The sequence below is a fragment of the Ursus americanus genome, chromosome 18 (genome assembly GCF_024610735.1).
Source record: "Ursus americanus isolate L20-20 chromosome 18, mUrsAme1.1.p, whole genome shotgun sequence".
NCBI lineage: Eukaryota > Metazoa > Chordata > Mammalia > Carnivora > Ursidae > Ursus > Ursus americanus.
This window is the reverse complement of record NC_142144.1, coordinates 31,840,921-31,857,108: the sequence shown is the minus strand read 5'-3', so window position 1 is coordinate 31,857,108 and position 16,188 is coordinate 31,840,921. Positions and strand designations below refer to the sequence as shown.

The following is a 16,188-nucleotide window of genomic DNA, read 5'->3' as shown; positions in this document are numbered from 1 at the left end:
GACCTGGGCTGGGTTCTATGGAGGGCCTGAAGGACTGTGAGGAAAGCGAATTCCGGGGGGCGGGGGAAGTGGCATATGTGAAGCAGGGGGGCCTGGGGCTCAGGGTATTTATGGAGAAGGGCAGTCTGGATGGTGGGCAGGGTTCTTTGGGGGAGCCTGGAGGAGACCCAAGGGTCCTAAAAGGCAGCCCGGTATCAGGGACTTGGTTCTTGAGCTGGGAGGGCAATGAGGAGCTCTTGAGGGTGACAGAGGAGAGTGACACGGTCAGGGCTGGGCTTGGAGCCATCTGGCATCTTTGATCGGAATGAGAGAATATCAGAGTGCAGGCAGAGAGGTCTTGGCATTGGCCTGGAGCCTGGGCAGGCCGTGGCAAGCAGAGAAGGGAGGCATATAGGGTAGCAGTGCTCCAGGGAAGACACTGCTTGGGGACTGACTGGATGGAGGTGCCATGAGCACTCTGTTTAGGGCATGATGGACCCCAACTAATCTCTTGTCCCGCCTTACTCCAAGGCACATCCTACCCCACTTGGGCCAATAATTCCTTCCACCCTCTCTATTTCCTGTTCTTCCCTGATGCTGAGACCAGTCTACTGTAGGGGCTCCCGAGATGCCAAGGCCTCTGGTTCACCTACCCACTGCTGGGAAGGATAAGCTTTGAAAAACACCTCTCTGGCTGGTCTTAAAGGTCAGGCCTTCAGATGGATGGAAAGTGTAAGTGGCTGTTAAAAGTGGTTATTTATTCCTTTTCACCCACTCATACTACTTCTGAGGCTCCATCTGAAGGGTGTAGCCAGAAATGGGGATCATGTGTTATGTAGAGAAAAGAAGTTCATTTATAATATAAAAAAATCTGGAAACAAATGTAATGCTCATCAGTAAGGGAATCAAGTGGACAAGAAAACGTGGAACATCCCCACCAGTGCTGGTTATGACTGAGAAACACAAAGGAGAGACTCACAGTGAAAGAGGCAAACTACAAAATGATATGTGAGCTATAATCACAGCTGTAACTGAGAAAGCATCACTGCCTAACCATTCAAAAAAGACTGGGGTTGAGGGCGTCTGGGTGGCTCAGGTGGTTGAGCGACCGACTTCTGATTTCAGCTCAGGGTCATGGGACCGAGCCCTGCATCCGGGCTCTGCGCTCAGTGAGGAGTCTGCTTGTCCCTCTCCCTCTGCTCCTTCCCCTACTCTCTCTCAAATACATAAACAAATAAAATTAAAAAAAAAAGATTGGAAGGAAACACATCAAAAATATGAAGTTTTTAGTAAAAAAAACTAAAACAAAACGTCAACAGTGCTTGTTTTTGGGTGGTGAGACAGATTTCTGGAAAATTTGATTTTTACTTGTTTGCATTTTCCAAACTTTCCGTGATGTGAACTGTAACCATCCCAAGTAGAGAAAGCATAAACTGCTACAAGGTGGAGGAGACCAGCAGGCCCCTGTGCAGGGTCAGAGGCTGAGGCCAGAGGGCAGGGCACGGAGTGTGGGCCATACCTTGGGCACAAACACCAGGCAGAGGGTGATGGTGCTGCAGAAGATGATGACCAGGGCGACGATGCAGAACTGCACGTTGGGCTGGTCCCGGGTCAGGAAGGAGACGGCGGCCCCGATGATGCACATGATCCCCACATTGTAGACACTCATCCCGATGTACTTGCTGTCGTTGAGGGCAGGGATGCTGACGTTGCGTGTCTCCCAAGCCAAGAAACACCCGAACAGCTGAAATGGTGATCGGAAAGGGGAGGTGGTCACTATCACGCGGTGGCATATACCGGCTGCTCTGAGAAGGGGGGCTGGGGGCTTTGCTGTGGGCCAAGTCTTCCAGATGTCACCCTCGGTCTCCACTGGTGGCCCCGGGTTGAGTCCTGCTAAGGAAATGCAACTGGGGGTGTTACAGTGTCTGGCTCTCCTTTGCCCCACTGCTGGTTCACGTACAGCAGGCTACGGTGGGAACGGCTCCCAGACATGATCTTGACCACGTCCCCTCACTCTAGAGAGAGCACTGAGTTCCAGAGAGGAGGAAGGGTCTTGTCCAAGGCCACACAGTCATACAGTGGCAAAAGTGGATTGTGTTTCCAGAAGTTCAGTCTGGTGTTTTTTACTACTAAATAAGGCAGAGCCCCTGTGTCTGGGACTTCTATTACCTCTCAATGCACAAAGTCACTCGGAATGAAGACTCCATATCCTACCTGTCCTTGAAGCTAGGTGTGGTGTATGAGTAGGTTCAGGACAGTGCCATGTAGGTGGAAGTGGTGTGTACAAGTTCTGGGAAGTATCTCTAAAGGGAAACGGTGTTCCTTTCCCTCCTTCCTAGTAGATGGAGTGGACAGTGATGGGTGGAGCTTAAGCAACCATCTTAGACCAAAAAGTCATCTGAGTCTACAATGTGGAAGCTGTATGGTGAAGATGGGGGAGCCACAAGATCTATGGAGCTGAGATTCTGGGAGCCCCCCACCAGCCCTGGGTTGCTCATCTGAGAAGGAAGCTAACTATCTATTTAACCACTATAATTTTGGGTTTTCTATCACTTGTAGTTCTACTCCTAACCAATAAATCTCCCAACAGAAACAGACAAGGGAGAGGTCCAATGTGATCTGAAGCAGGGTGTGGAGGGTTTAGCCTTCATGGGTGGTTTAAGGGGAGGGCCCGTTGCGGAATAAGTGCAGATGGAATGCCAGGCAGAATGGTGGTGTGGGTGGGGGAGGAGCTGACCAGGACTGGTGACTGTGCAGGGGCTTTGGCTGCCATCCGGCCTTTCCAGGAGGCCTTTCCTCAAAGGCCCCTCTTCCCTCTGACCTCACCACTGCAGTTCAGGGCATCCAAAGCTGCATGAGCCATTTAATAACACACTGAGGGCTTCTGTTTTCAGGTTTGACTTAGTAGGGCAACACGATGCTGTGTGCTAGAAAGGTGGCTGGCACAAGGCTGGAGGATCTGGAATCTTTAGGCAAGTCACTTTGCCTCTCAGGGCCTCAGTTTCACCGGCTGTGGAATGGGGATAATAATAACACCATCTCACAGGGTTTGTATCCAGATGAAATGGGAGGATAGCTGTGAAAGTATTTTGTAAACTGACGTGCCCGCTTATAAGAGTTGGTTAAAAGTTATTTTGTTAATTGGTATTATATACACAACCATGGCTGCTCTCCTCTCCTTTTCTCTAAGCATATTGTCTCATGGGCAGATTTATTATTATTATTATTTAAAAAAGAATTTTTAAATATTTTATTTTTAAGTGATCTCTACACCCAACATGGGGCCCAAGCCTACAACCCCAAGATCAAGAGTCGCACCCTCCACTGTAGAAACCAGCCAGGTGTCCCAGACGGATTTATTCTTTAAAGATGCCTTTCAAAATGGGGAGCCGGAAGCCCAGGCAGCAGATACCAAGGGAGGGAAAGAGTCCAGTGGCTGTTGAAAGGCTGCTTTGTGCTGGTTTCTTCGTGTGTGTGGTTCCTTCAGTTCCACAGTGGGGGCTGTGACGGCTGGGCCTGGCCATCCACATCTTCCAAGGGAAGAGGCAGAGGCTGGACCTGCCCAGGGGCCCACACCAAACCATCGCAAGAGTCTCTACACCTCATAAAATGTAGGCAATTCTGGGGACCTGGTGGTTGGCTGCAAATCTCTGAAATGTGTCAGAAGGAAATGGACAGTAACTCATTCTTAGGCCTTCAAGGATAGAATGAAGTTTCATGGGCACAAGTTATATCGAGGCAGATTTTGGCTGAGGATAAGGAAGAACCTTCTAGAAAAGCAACCCATCTATAGTGGGTTGAATGGTGGCCCTAAAACATATGTCCATATCCTAATTCACCGGAACTGCATATTTGGAGAAAAGGCCTTCACCGATCTAATAAAGGCTGAGATGAGATCAGCCTGGATTATCCAGGTGAGCCCTAAATCAAAGGACAAGTGTCCTTGTAAGAGACGCACAGAGGAGAGATGGCCGTGTGAAGACGGAGGTGGAGACTGGAGTGATGAGGCTGCAAGCCAAGGAATGCCCGGAGCCATCAGCGGCTGTGGGGAGGCAAGAAAGCATTCTCCCTAGAGCCGTTGGAGGGGGCACGGCTCAACCTTGGCTTTCGACTCCTGGCTTCTAGAACTGTGAGAGAATAAATGTGTGTTGTTTCGAGCTGGTCTGTGTTCACCAGTTTGTGGAGATTCCTTACGGCAGCCACAGGACCCTCCGAAGCGGGTGAGCTCCCCACCTGTGGAGCTATGGCAGCCGTGAGTGAGGGAGCGCTTGTCGGGATGTTCAGCGGGGGCTAGAAGTGCTGAAACTCTGACAGGGGAGTGGGCCTGCAGGGCTGGGCATACTCTCCCCAGCCTTGAAATCCTGTGGTTTCAGAGTGGGAGGCGCTAGGAGCTAGAATTTTAGTCACAAACCCTAAGGGCCAGGAGGGCTGAGGACAATTCCTTCTGCACACTGGAAACAGTCAAGCACTTGTGCTGCCAAATACAGCTTTTACTGACACGATCGGGCTGAAGGTATTAGCTTCACTGGAGGAGATATGGTCATCTCCAACCACTTTCGCAACTAGGCGGAGAAGATAACGGATGGTCAAAACATTACAGATAAACGCCGTTTAAAGAGTCAATTGGATTCCCCGTAATTGAATTTCACAGAGTCTCAGGATCAGGGAGCTTGGAGTGGGAGGGGTCCTGGAGAGTCGGGTTTCACTCTCTTCATTCAGCAAGGGCTGGGGGCCTCAAGTCACGGGTACTGCTCGCCCCCTGTGAAGGAAGCGCCTTCCTTCCTGGGGGCCACCACCCATCGCAGCCACTGCTCTGTTGTACAAAATCCTTCACTAATGTGGGCTTGACAGCTGCCCTCTGGCAACTCTGCCACTGATGATGGCTCTGCCTTCAGGTCTATGCCTCCTGTCTCTCACAGCTCCGGTGACCATGTCTCCTGAGCACCCTTCTCCAAGCCCAGGGCCACTGCCCAATCCTCAAAGTCCCATTTCCACTCTGGGCACCTCCTGTGGACACCTTCGGGGTCACTACCTCGTGGGGCCCAGGCTGCAGCCCAGTGGTCCTCATAGAATCCCTATGGAAACTAGTCTCAACTAGTATGAAGTGGGGGGACAATCTCTGCCTACGGTCCCCTAATACACGCTCTTCTGGTGTGGCCCCTCAGAAATAGTTCTCCAAAGCAGGGGCAGGTAAGGATGCATTTGAGCAGTACAAGAAATCCCATTTTATCTGATCTTTGGAGAAGGCTTCATTCTTGGCCTCTAAGTGGAGGCTACACAGAAGTGGATGGTGGCTTAACTTTCCTGTAGAAAGACCTGAGTCAGAGGGTATGGGAGCTGGTTTCCTGTCCCTGGAGGGATTTCAGTAGAAGCACGGTTTGCACAGGATTGGAGAGAAGATTCAGGGCTCATCGTGGGATAAGGTGGGATGTGGCTGCCCTTTCAAGTCCTTCCAGAAGTGTGGGGTGGGCTTGGTTTGTGATCTTTGATTCTAACAGATGGGGGGAGTGGAAAGAGTACTGGGTTCGGAGGTTGGAGGTTACTAGTGTCCTTTAACCTCTCTGAGCCTGACTTCTGTAAGAGGAGGAAGATTCCACTCATCTCCCACAGATTTTGAGAGAATCCAGTAACATGTGGGATGTGAACGTGCGCCAGATGTTGATAGACTGCCATTCTGGGAGCAGTACGGTGGCTGTGGTGAGGCACACTCACAGGTGTTGGGGTTACTCTGTGGTTAAGCTCTTGAATCTGCCTCTTACTATTGAGTGACCTCGGGCAAACCAAGTCTCAGCATCGTCATCAGTGAAATGGGGCATTATCTGCACCCATCTCAGAGGGTTATTGTGGGAATTGAGAGAACACGTGGCAGACATGGGGCCTGGCAGTTAGTAAGTGCTTTGTCCTGGGGGCTCTGTTTATTTTTATGTTCACAGAGGCCCCTGGGAGAGAGAGCTCTAACAGAGAAGCAGCCCCCCAACCTCTGCCTTCTGCTCCGCACCTACCATGAGAAGCCCCTTGTAGGCATAGACGATGCCAAGCCAGATGGTCATGTGGGTGTTCTCACAGTGCTCCAGGAGAGGGCGAATAGAGATGTCCCGTCCTGCTGGGTCCGGCTGTGCAAAGAGAAAACAGAAACCCAGGGATGGCACTGGGCACCTTTCCAGCAGCCAGGGCCCCAGCTGAGGGCCACTTGCCCTCCCATGAGCTACAGGCAGTCCCTTGTCCAGGAAGCCTTTTGGACCCCTCTTCTATGTTCCCATGAAGCTGCTTTCTGTTTGTTGGTCATGATTCAGCCCTGTACTCTAGTTATCTGCATTCTTCATGCCTTTCAAACATGAGTCAGATCTCCTGACGGTGGGGAGTGGGTCACTTCCTGTGCTTCTAGTACTTAGCATGAGAGCTGCATGCATCTGCAATGTTTGTTCAAAGAGTGAAGGTGAGAATAAGGCACAAAGCTATGTCAAGAGGGCTTCAGGTGTCTCTGGGATTAACTCCAGTAACTGCTGGCTGGGCCAGCCTTGGGGCCTGTGGAGCTCTTCTAAGGAGACCTTCTTGCCCATCACCCCCAGCGAGCGAGCAGTGGGGGCAGCCATGTTATATACCACATGACCCATCCTGGGCCAAAGCTGATTGGACAGAGGGTGGGTACCTGACCCACAGCAGCCAATCCAGAGCCTGGTCAGAGACTTAGGAAGTTTCCTAGTGCAGTGCTCTGCTCAAAGAGGGATGGTGGTGAGGACCCTATGCAAACACAGTCTCTCTCTCAGGAATTTGAGCTGGGAAACTCTGGGTGAGAATCAGCCACATGGTGGAAAGAGGAGAAAAACACACCCAGAGAATGGACAAAAAAAAAAAAATTCTACATATGTTTTTTTCTGAACCATTTAAGAGTAAGTTGCAGACATCCTGACATTTCACCCCTAAATATCTAGCAAGCATTTCCTAAGAATGAGGAGATTCTCTTATATAACCACATCTACTTATCAAATTGAGGACATTTAACTGATACAGTATCTAATATGTTATCAATTTTCAAATTTTGCCAATTGACCCAATAATGGCCTTTCAGACAATTGTGGTTTTTCCAAAGCAGGGTCCAATATGGGACCCTGCCCTGCATTTACTTGTCTTTAGTCTCCTTTAATCTTCAACAATTCCTCAGCCTACTTTGGTCTTTTATGTCATGGGTATTTCTAAAGAATCTGGTTCATTTATTTGGTCGAATGTCCTTCAATTTGGGTTTGTCTGATGTGTTTTCATGATTAGATTCGGGTTAAGCATTCAGGGCAGGAATCCTATGTAAAGTGACGTTTCTGCCTCCTTGCAGCTCCACCTCAGTGGCACATGATGGCACTTTGTCCCATTATTGCTGATGTTAACTGTGATCATTTGGTTCAGGTGATGTCTGCCAGATCTCTCCACTTCAAAGGTACCATTTCCCCCTTGTAATTAATAAATACTCTGTGGGAAATACTTTGAGACTCTGTGAGTGGCCCTTTCCCCCCACAGACATCAACTCAGTGGTTTCAGCGTCCAGTGATGGTTTCTACCTGAGTCACATTCCTTTGGTGGCACAAAATGGTGATTTTGGAACTCTATCATTTCATTTACATACTGGCACTCCACTGTAAACAAGATCTTTCCTTTCCTCCCATTTATGTATGCATATCAGTTTGCATTTAGGGGTTCCTTTTTCTTTTCTTTTTTTTTTTTTTTAAAGATTTTATTTATTTATTCAACAGAGATAGAGACGACCAGCGAGAGAGGGAACACAAGCAGGGGGAGTGGGAGAGGAAGAAGCAGGCTCATAGCGGAAGAGCCTGATGTGGGGCTCGATCCCAGATCGCCGGGATCACGCCCTGAGCCGAAGGCAGACGCCTAACCGCTGTGCCACCCAGGTGCCCCTTGGGGGTTCCTTTTTCATTTCCATTACTATCATTCATTTTAATGTTCAAATTTTCCCAGATTTGGCCAGTGGAAACTCCCTCATGCAGCCTCATGTGTTTTTTCAATACATCCCCATACTTTTTGGGAGCACTTTCCTAAGTCTTGGCACAATACGTACTTGTACTTCTTTGTCCTTCCCTTTCCCCAGCCTCAGAACCAGCCATTTCTCTGAGGAGTCTTGGGTCTTTCTGGTGGAGAATGATATTTAGAAACCAAGATCTGGGCACTAGATGTGCTCGCTGTTCCTAGGATAACATTACTTCTAGGCCCTTCCTTCCTTCCCTCACTCCCTCCCTTATCTATCTATCTATCTATCTATCTATCTATCTATCTATCTATCTACCCATCCATCCATCCTTCCATCCATCCAATATCATTCTATGTATCTATCCTTGTCTCCCTACCATCTGTTTATAGATGTAGGTAAAGTCCTATGCCACAGGGTTCTTGCTTCTTCCCATCCTGTATTTGCATCTTTCTTCTCTCATAGTGAGATCCCTGGTTTCCCACAATATCAAAGTAGTCACTCATTTGCTCAATACTCAATAGACACAAAATAGTTTTAGAATTTCTACATCGATGCACTACCAATAACAAATTTACAAAGTAAAGTTGAAGATATATTTGCAAATCTGTTTGCCTTTAGAACAGATACACACTGAGAGTATCTCGTCAAAGAACTGTGTCCAGGATGGAGTTGTCCTGTTGAGACCCAGGGTAAAGCCACATGCCCGAGGGTAAGAGGCAGGCAGCCCCAGCATCACTCACCAGGAAGAAGGGACATTTTGGTGGGATCTGGGGATGTGGAAAGCAGGCCTTAGGTAACAGGGAATGGGCACCCTATTTCTTTGGGCCCTGCACTCTCAGCCTGGCCTTTGAAGCAGGCAATGGTCTGGACTCCTGTGATTTAGGGAATGACTGGGGTTCCACATGGAAGCAAGAAGAGCGAGGGAAGTGGGGCCTGTGTACTCAGGCCATTCTGTAACCAGACCATCCAGTTGCATGCTCTCTCAGGCTTGTTTTTCCTTTTGCTGTCCTAAGCCACAGAAAGCCTTAGCTCAGCCGCGTTGGTTCCATGGTCATTGAGTCCACACATAGGCTCCGAGTGACTCCCTGAGGCCTCTGCCATGGCAGCAGTGGGGACTAGTGAGAGACAGCCCAGGAGAAGGTGATCTCCAGGACCCACAGTCAGAGCTGCCAGGCCAGAGATTTCCCCTCCGCTGCGACCCACTCAGGAGCTGGGCTGGATTCTAGTAACGGTGATGGGGGGTTTCCTAATGTCTTTTCATTGTTTAATTGAGGAGACAGCGAAAGGCGGTGAAAGGAGCTGGTCCGAAGGTCAACAGTGATTTCCAACAGTGAAACCTGGTTTCTCTAATGCCTGACAACCAAGCAGACATCAGAATGCAGTAGCACAGGCCCATTACGGTCATGCATGAATAGCAAACCCATTAATGATGATAGTAGCTGTTGTTCTACAATGAAAGGCAATAATTTATGATGGACTCTTAGATTCTCTCTGTATAAAGGACAGATGCTGTCATACCCCATTGTTCAATGTTATGAAAACTCTATCCCCGGCAAGCCGAGCGGTTGTCTGGCTCTTACATCCCCAGTGACAGAGAGCCTGCCCCCTCCCACTCTTGCTGAGTGGCTGCACAGTTCTTTTACCGAACCAGAACCTTGTCCTATACCTCCACCCCACTGGTCCTTGCCTCTCCTCTGGGGTCCTCAGAATAATCCGAGCTCTCTCCTTGCGTCTGCACGCCCTCCCTCAGGAGGCCAAGAGCTGCAGTGAAGACACACATCGCCCCCTGCCAGGAGTCGACCTGGTCCTTCAACCTGCTTGAGTTTACCATCGATCTATAGTCCTGTAATCGATCTCAACCCTCCAGGTGGTGGCGAATGAGGCTGCCAGTGCCCTTGCTCCACATCTCCTCGGCTTTCTAAACAACTACCTTCCACTGGTGATTCATATGTTCCTCATGCTTGATTCCATTAGGTAGTTTTCCTCGGACTGCTGCTAGCTCTGTCTCCCCCCTTCTGCAGCTGACATTCTAGCCAGGTTACCTCCCCCCTGCCACGCTCCCCATCCTGGTCTGCTCTGACCGAATGCCTACATCTGGTCTTTTAGCTCCCCACCCATCTCAATAAGCTTGAGCACAGCCTCCACTGCAGAGGTGGGAGGGCAGCAAAAAATCAAGGGCCAGTCGAGAGTTCAGAGAAGTCAGCGGTCCGAGGGTGGGCGGAGCTGCTTCTGCCCTATCCTCCCAGGCGCAGATCCAGAAAGAAGCCACAAAAATCTCTTGATCATTAACGTCATCCCCACACAACCCCATGTCTGGGCACACTGTACGTGGATCAGAGCGGCAGGGGTTGGGGGGAGGTTTAGGAACGATGAGTTTCATGCACTCCTGGGGCTAGGAGATGGGGAGTCTGCATAGTACCCCTGTACTGAATCTCAAAGCCAACTGTAAAAGCCATGCGTTTTCTTATCTGATCTGTTCTAATCGTGCCTGGGACTGGAATTCAGAGTGGTCTGAGCAGTCACACACATGGGGAGAGATGTATTTGATGATGCAAAGGGTGGGCTGGTGGGGGAATGGGGAGGGAGGACAGTGGGGGCTTGGAAAGGCGCCACCACCTGAGGGCTTACTTGGAGTCGTTGTTATACACCAAGGTGCCACTAGAGGGCATCCAAGACCTGCACGGAGGGTCTGGCCGAGTGGCCCCAGATCACCCTCTACTGAGGACACGGAGCTACTTTTGTGGCTCAGTGGGGCCTCAAGGCCTTCAGCAGCATCCTGTGCTACTTTAGAAGGCACCCAATGATCTTAAAGGAGGCCAGATTTCCAGGCACCTTGGAGGACCGGCCGCCCACCCCTTCCAGACGGCAGGAGTGGCGTGGGACGGTAGGGGATATTGGGGAATATGGGGCTGGAGGACCCAAGCCTACTGACCCTACATTCATCCTGCTCTCAGTGTGGGCCTGCCTTGCAGCCCAGGGCCAGCGATCCCAGGGCACTGACCCGTGCTCGCTCCGGCAGCACACACACAGGGCACAGACCCCTGCAGACGGCATACTATGGTCTCCTATCAGAGTCTGAGCCAGGATTTCAGCCCTGCCTCTCTGTATGACTAGGGACTACAGCATTTCCACTGGTCTAAATCAATCTCCATGGATGACCAGCCTATAAGAGCTTTCGAATTGCTTTTTCCCTTCTTTATTTCTCTTCCTTACTTGTTGCCCACCTAGGCAATTACCCAAGTAATCATTCATTCATTCCAACATAGCTACGAAGCACTACCATTTGCTAGGTACTGTTCTGGGCAGAGGGGAATTCAACAATCACCAGGACAGACAAAGCCAGTCCTCAGGGCTCTTCCGCTCTGGTAAGATCAGGACAATTCCACGAGAGACAGCCTCAGAGGGGGAGGGAGTCGACCTCACCCAGTAACAGCTGCCCTAGGAACACCGAGTGCTGCTCGTCACGGGTGACAACAACGCTTCAGGTGCAAAGCTGCCAACTCTACCTACGCTGTCTTGTCAAAGCCTCTTAAGAATCCAACGACGTGTCGTATCCATTTTACAGATGAGAAAACGGAGGCACAGAAAGAACTTGCCCCAAATCTGCAGCTAGTAAGTGTCGGAGCTGGGTTCAAAGCCAGGTCTGTCTGCCACCCACACCAGTGGTCTTTCCTCCCTCACCAGGTGCCTTTCCCAGCCTGCCCTGCCTCTCGCGAGCACCACATCACATTCCAAGGAGACAGTGGGCATAATCTTAGAACCCTGCTGTAGAAACTGGGAGGGGCTGCTTGTGGGAGGAACGACTTCATTGTGAAGTGCTCCGTAGAGGCCTCCTCTGAAGCCCCTGGAGCTCCGTGAAGGCCGTGCTTCGGTGGCGCTAGTTGCACACAAGCTGGTTAGGTGCTCTTCCTGCCTGACGGGGCGCAGTGCCCGGCAGCGAGGCCATGCCTGTCTGTGCCGGCCGCAGGCTGGAAGTGCTCACACCTGACTCCCGGTCCGGCCCGCTGCTCTGCGGGAGGCATGCAGAAGCTGCCTGGGAAAGCCTCCCCCATCTGTGCAGCCAAAGGAGAGCAGCTGGCCTGAGAGTCCCTCTGCATAATGCAATTACTCACAATGTAGGTCAGTGGCCCCTGCACACATCCTGCTTTGTCAGGCCGCAGGCACGGAGGGGCAGGGGGTCCGGGCATGGGTTGAGGTGCTGAGTCCTGAAAGGTCAAAGGCCTTGGTTTTGCTCTGCCACAGACTTGCCGGGTGACCGTGGACATGCCCCACCCTTTTCTAGACCTCAGTTCCCCGCTTGCAAAGTGGGTCCGAGGGCTAACTTACAGCGTAGTTAATGTGAGCCGGAATAACGGAGGGATGGTGACAGTCGTCCTATATTTCATTTCAGACTGTATTTGTCTGACACTCACTCTGCCTGCTGTGTGCCCGGCACTGTGCTCCACATTGGGCCCAGGTGTGTCAGGCTGACCGGGTGCTTGTCTTCTTGGAGCGGGCGTTCTAGCAAGGGCAGACCACACAGCACAGCTGCGAACAGAACAGCGATCCGTGCTGCAAACGGGAACTAGAAGGGCCAAGAGGGGCATCGGCTTCAGATCAGGTGGTCTGGGAAGGCTTTTCTGAAGTGGAGACATTCAGTCTGAGGAACAGCAGCCATGTGAGAACCTAGGGGACAGCATTCCTGAGAGAGGGCACAGCAAGTAGGAAGGGCTTCGGTGTGTTTCAGGAACCCAAAGGAAGCCAGTGTGGCTGGCATATAGTCAGTGAGGGACCAGCTCTGCTTCCCACTCGATGCTGTGCACACAAGCCCCCAGGGAGTTTGTTAAAGTGCAGATGGGGTCAGTAGGTCTGGGTGGTGCCCACGGTGCTGCATCTTGAAGCAGCTCCCAGATGACACCGATGCTGCTAGTCCCGGGACTGTTGTCTGGGCGGCAAGGCCTTAAAGGATCTTCTTTGCTTAAAAATGCAGATTCTTCTGTCGCTTGCACACCTGTGACCCACAGTGACAGCCGAGCACAAGCGCAGACTTGAAGGCTTGTCTCTATGTTCTAACCCCGGATCAGACCCCAGTAGTACTGTGTTTCTGTGTGTCCTGCGTGGGGCTGGCCAGGGCGCTTAGGGCTAGCCATGTTGCTGGTCTGGGCAGGGAGGGTGGGGGCTCCGGGTGGCGGGAGTGAAGAGGGCCACGTGCCGCACCTGTGATCATGGGGCCCTTTGTCCCTTGGACCTTTCATGCTGCCGCTGCTCTGAGTGGGTCAGGTTCTCAGCCCCACTTGGCCAGGGCTTCTTGCAAGGATGGGGGTGTCTTCTACCTTCTGACCAGCTTCCAGAAGCTGGCTTTTAGAACTTTGTCCCTGGGCCATTCGTGCTACTTTATTCTTTTTCATTTCAAAGTTGATTTTGAGATCTATGGTAAAATTGGTAGGTTTTCCTACTGGAGGTGAGGGTATGTGAGTATCAATGTGAGTTTGAGTGTGTGTGGTGAGGGGAGGCGAGGCTGTCTGGCCTTACTGGGCTGCTTCTCTTTTCCTGGGAAGGTAGGTGAGTCAACACTGCTTTTGCTGGGGGAGATGGCGAGGGAGTCCCATCAGGGAAGTCTGGGCAGGGAGGGGAAACGGCCCTGGGTTCAGACCCCAGCTCTATCACTTGCCAGCTGTGTGACTTTGAACACATCTCTAAGCCTTTCTGAGCCATGGTTTGCTCATCTGCAACCTCCGGGGTTGGCAAGACGATCACAGGAGGTAAACGGTGTGTTTAGCAGGCTTTAGAGGCTGGAAAGCCTGCTCCTTATGTGTAAACCGTCATCATTATCTCCAACTGCAGAGTCAGAGCACTGAAGCCAGAAGGAACCTTCCGGATCCCTCCGGGGCTGGGCTGCTTATCTCAACAGCAGCAGTCCCACATCTCTGAGGCAGCAGAGCTAGAAGCTGTCATTTAAGGTAAGGAATTTTTCTTAGAATATTTGGTTATGAATTTGGGTGAATTTTTTCCAAATCCCAGATCTGGAAGGGACCTGTGAGATCACCCACCAGGGTGTCTCAACAGGGGTGCTTCTGCATTTTTTTCTTTGGAGGGGGTATGATTCTTCATTGTGAGGGACAGTCTTGTTCCGTGCAGAGCACTCAGAGTCTCTAGACCGCAGGCCCAAAATGCCAGGAGTGTCCTCTGGTCACTGGGACAGCCCAAATCTCCCTCCCCTGGCTCCCCATTTCCAAACATGAAAGGGATCATGCATTAGTCCAATTCCTCTTTTTATAGATGGAGAAACTGAGGCCCAGATGAGGACTCATAGCAAGTGGGTGACTGAGTGGAGACCCAGATAAAGGTATCCTGACCCTCCATGCCCTGTGCACTGGACCATGCTCGGGCTAGCACAGGAGGGGCCAGCCTTGTGGGCAGCTCACCAGCCAACATTTATGGGGATTTACCATTCATGGGTGCTTGGCACTGCCCCACCAGCCCTCTGGTGCTGGCTTTTCGATGCATCCAATCTGTGGGTGCCATACACCCTTGCTCAGGTGCACGTGAACAGCTTCCAGATCAATGTCCATGGGCCCCAGAGCCACTCACCCGATGCCCACTGGCTACATCCTCATGGAGCAATGCTTTGTGGAGGGGAGATGAGGTGGCTGGGGGAGGGTGGGTAGGTGGCTGGGACCTGGCTGAGAAGGGCAAGGGGCCCTGGTCAGCATCAGGCCCCCAGGGGGAGAGCAAGACCCTAGCCTGGTCCTGTTCAGAGAGGCATTCTGAGTTCGACCTTGGAATTAGTGGGAAATCCCATGGTTGTATAAGGTTCACAGCTGGGGTGAGGACTGTCTTGGGGATGTTAAGGGCTGACAAGTATAGTAATTTCTAGCTCTTTGCAGCCCATATGTATTTATACGAGAATCTCTCTTTGATTTCGACCTCAGGGCAGTCTGGTGAAGGAGCCAGGAATTTTATACCCATGCTACAGGTGAGGAAACTGAGACCCAGAGAGGACAAGAGACTTGCTTAAGGTTACACAGCAGGTCAGAGGCAAAGGCAAGGCAGCCTTCTTCCCTGCAGAGCAGGTGCGGGCGTCGCAACTTCTGTCCTTCCTTGTGGCCTGGCTCTGTTCCCCTCCCTGGGCAGGGGGCCTTCAAAGGTGCCCCAATTTTCCTTGGGCCTGAGTCGGAGGCCTCTGGAGCAAGCCTGGAGCTGGAAGGACTCACAGGTGTTGCTGCCGAACCCCAAGCCAAGAGGTGCTTGATCAGGGGGGACCTTCACCAGGCGCGCTGCGCACGGGCGTCGGCTTCACGGTCTGCACGAGGACGCTGGCATCATGCGCTTTTCCCCAAGCCTGCCGGGGCTGGGTAATGAACGAGACCGGGGCCCAAACACACGCCTCCCCTCTGGAATGATGACCCAGCAGCACATCCTCGAGAGAGGGTCACCAGGGCACAGCTGGGTGCCAGAGCAGGGAGAAGCCCGTGGCCTTTGGGGGTGTGCGGGCCACGGATGTGTTCCACTTGAGCTACACAGGGCTTAGAATATTTTGCCTTCACGGTCAGGATTTAAAACTCAGGTGATTCACAGGAACACCCAGATTTCTGGCTTCCCTTGAATGGGACACCAGGCAGCCCAGGGCTTGCCTGCGTGAGCTGGGTCTGTCTGCCACCCACCCACGTCTGTGCTGCTCATCCAGTTCTTCCCAGATCTCAAGGCCCATGGGGCCTCAGCTGACATTGGGTTATGCAGAAAGATGGGTTAACTAGTCACATCGTCGCCTGAGTTTTGTAGAAGCAGCAAGTCTGCTGGCTGACATGGGGCAAGCAAGCCCCTTAGCCTGTGAGGTCTCCTCAAGTGCCAACATGCGGAGATTCTGTGTGGCGGCCCCAGATGGGATGCAGGCTCTGCTGCCTGGGGTCTGGCTTGTACCACCTCGGCAGGACCGGGATGCCCGGACCCCTCATGTCCCAACCCACGGGGCAGAGATCCGCAGCACGGGGTTTCCCAGGGTGCATGCGAGAGCCACTGGTGGGCATCAGTAGGAAGTGGAGGCTGGAGGGCCCCAAGACCAGGCCCCTGCAAGGATCTGGGGGGTGCTGACCCAGTGGGCAGAGGATGAGCAGACTGATGAAAAGAGCAGCAGCAGACAAGAGAAGGGAGGCCTGTGTCTTTCAGAGCCCACAGGAGTAGTAAGATTCTGAGATGTTGTAAAGCAAACCCTGAGCATACACGAAACCCAGAGCTTCATGAGGGAAGTCCCCAGC

At 51.9% G+C, this 16,188-nt stretch overlaps 1 protein-coding gene across 2 annotated transcripts in view; it reads right to left on the bottom strand.

Annotated features, from left to right (window-relative positions):
• GABBR2 (gamma-aminobutyric acid type B receptor subunit 2) overlaps positions 1 to 16,188 on the bottom strand; it is a 336,632-nt gene that overhangs the window by 13,078 nt on the left and 307,366 nt on the right. For both annotated transcript variants that reach the window (XM_045780604.2, XM_087869533.1), the window contains exons 14-15: positions 5,982 to 6,092; positions 1,499 to 1,723 (exon numbers count right to left, since the gene is read on the bottom strand). In XM_045780604.2, the coding sequence (XP_045636560.2) occupies positions 1,499 to 1,723; positions 5,982 to 6,092 (336 nt within the window). The remainder of the gene's footprint in view (positions 1 to 1,498; positions 1,724 to 5,981; positions 6,093 to 16,188) is intronic.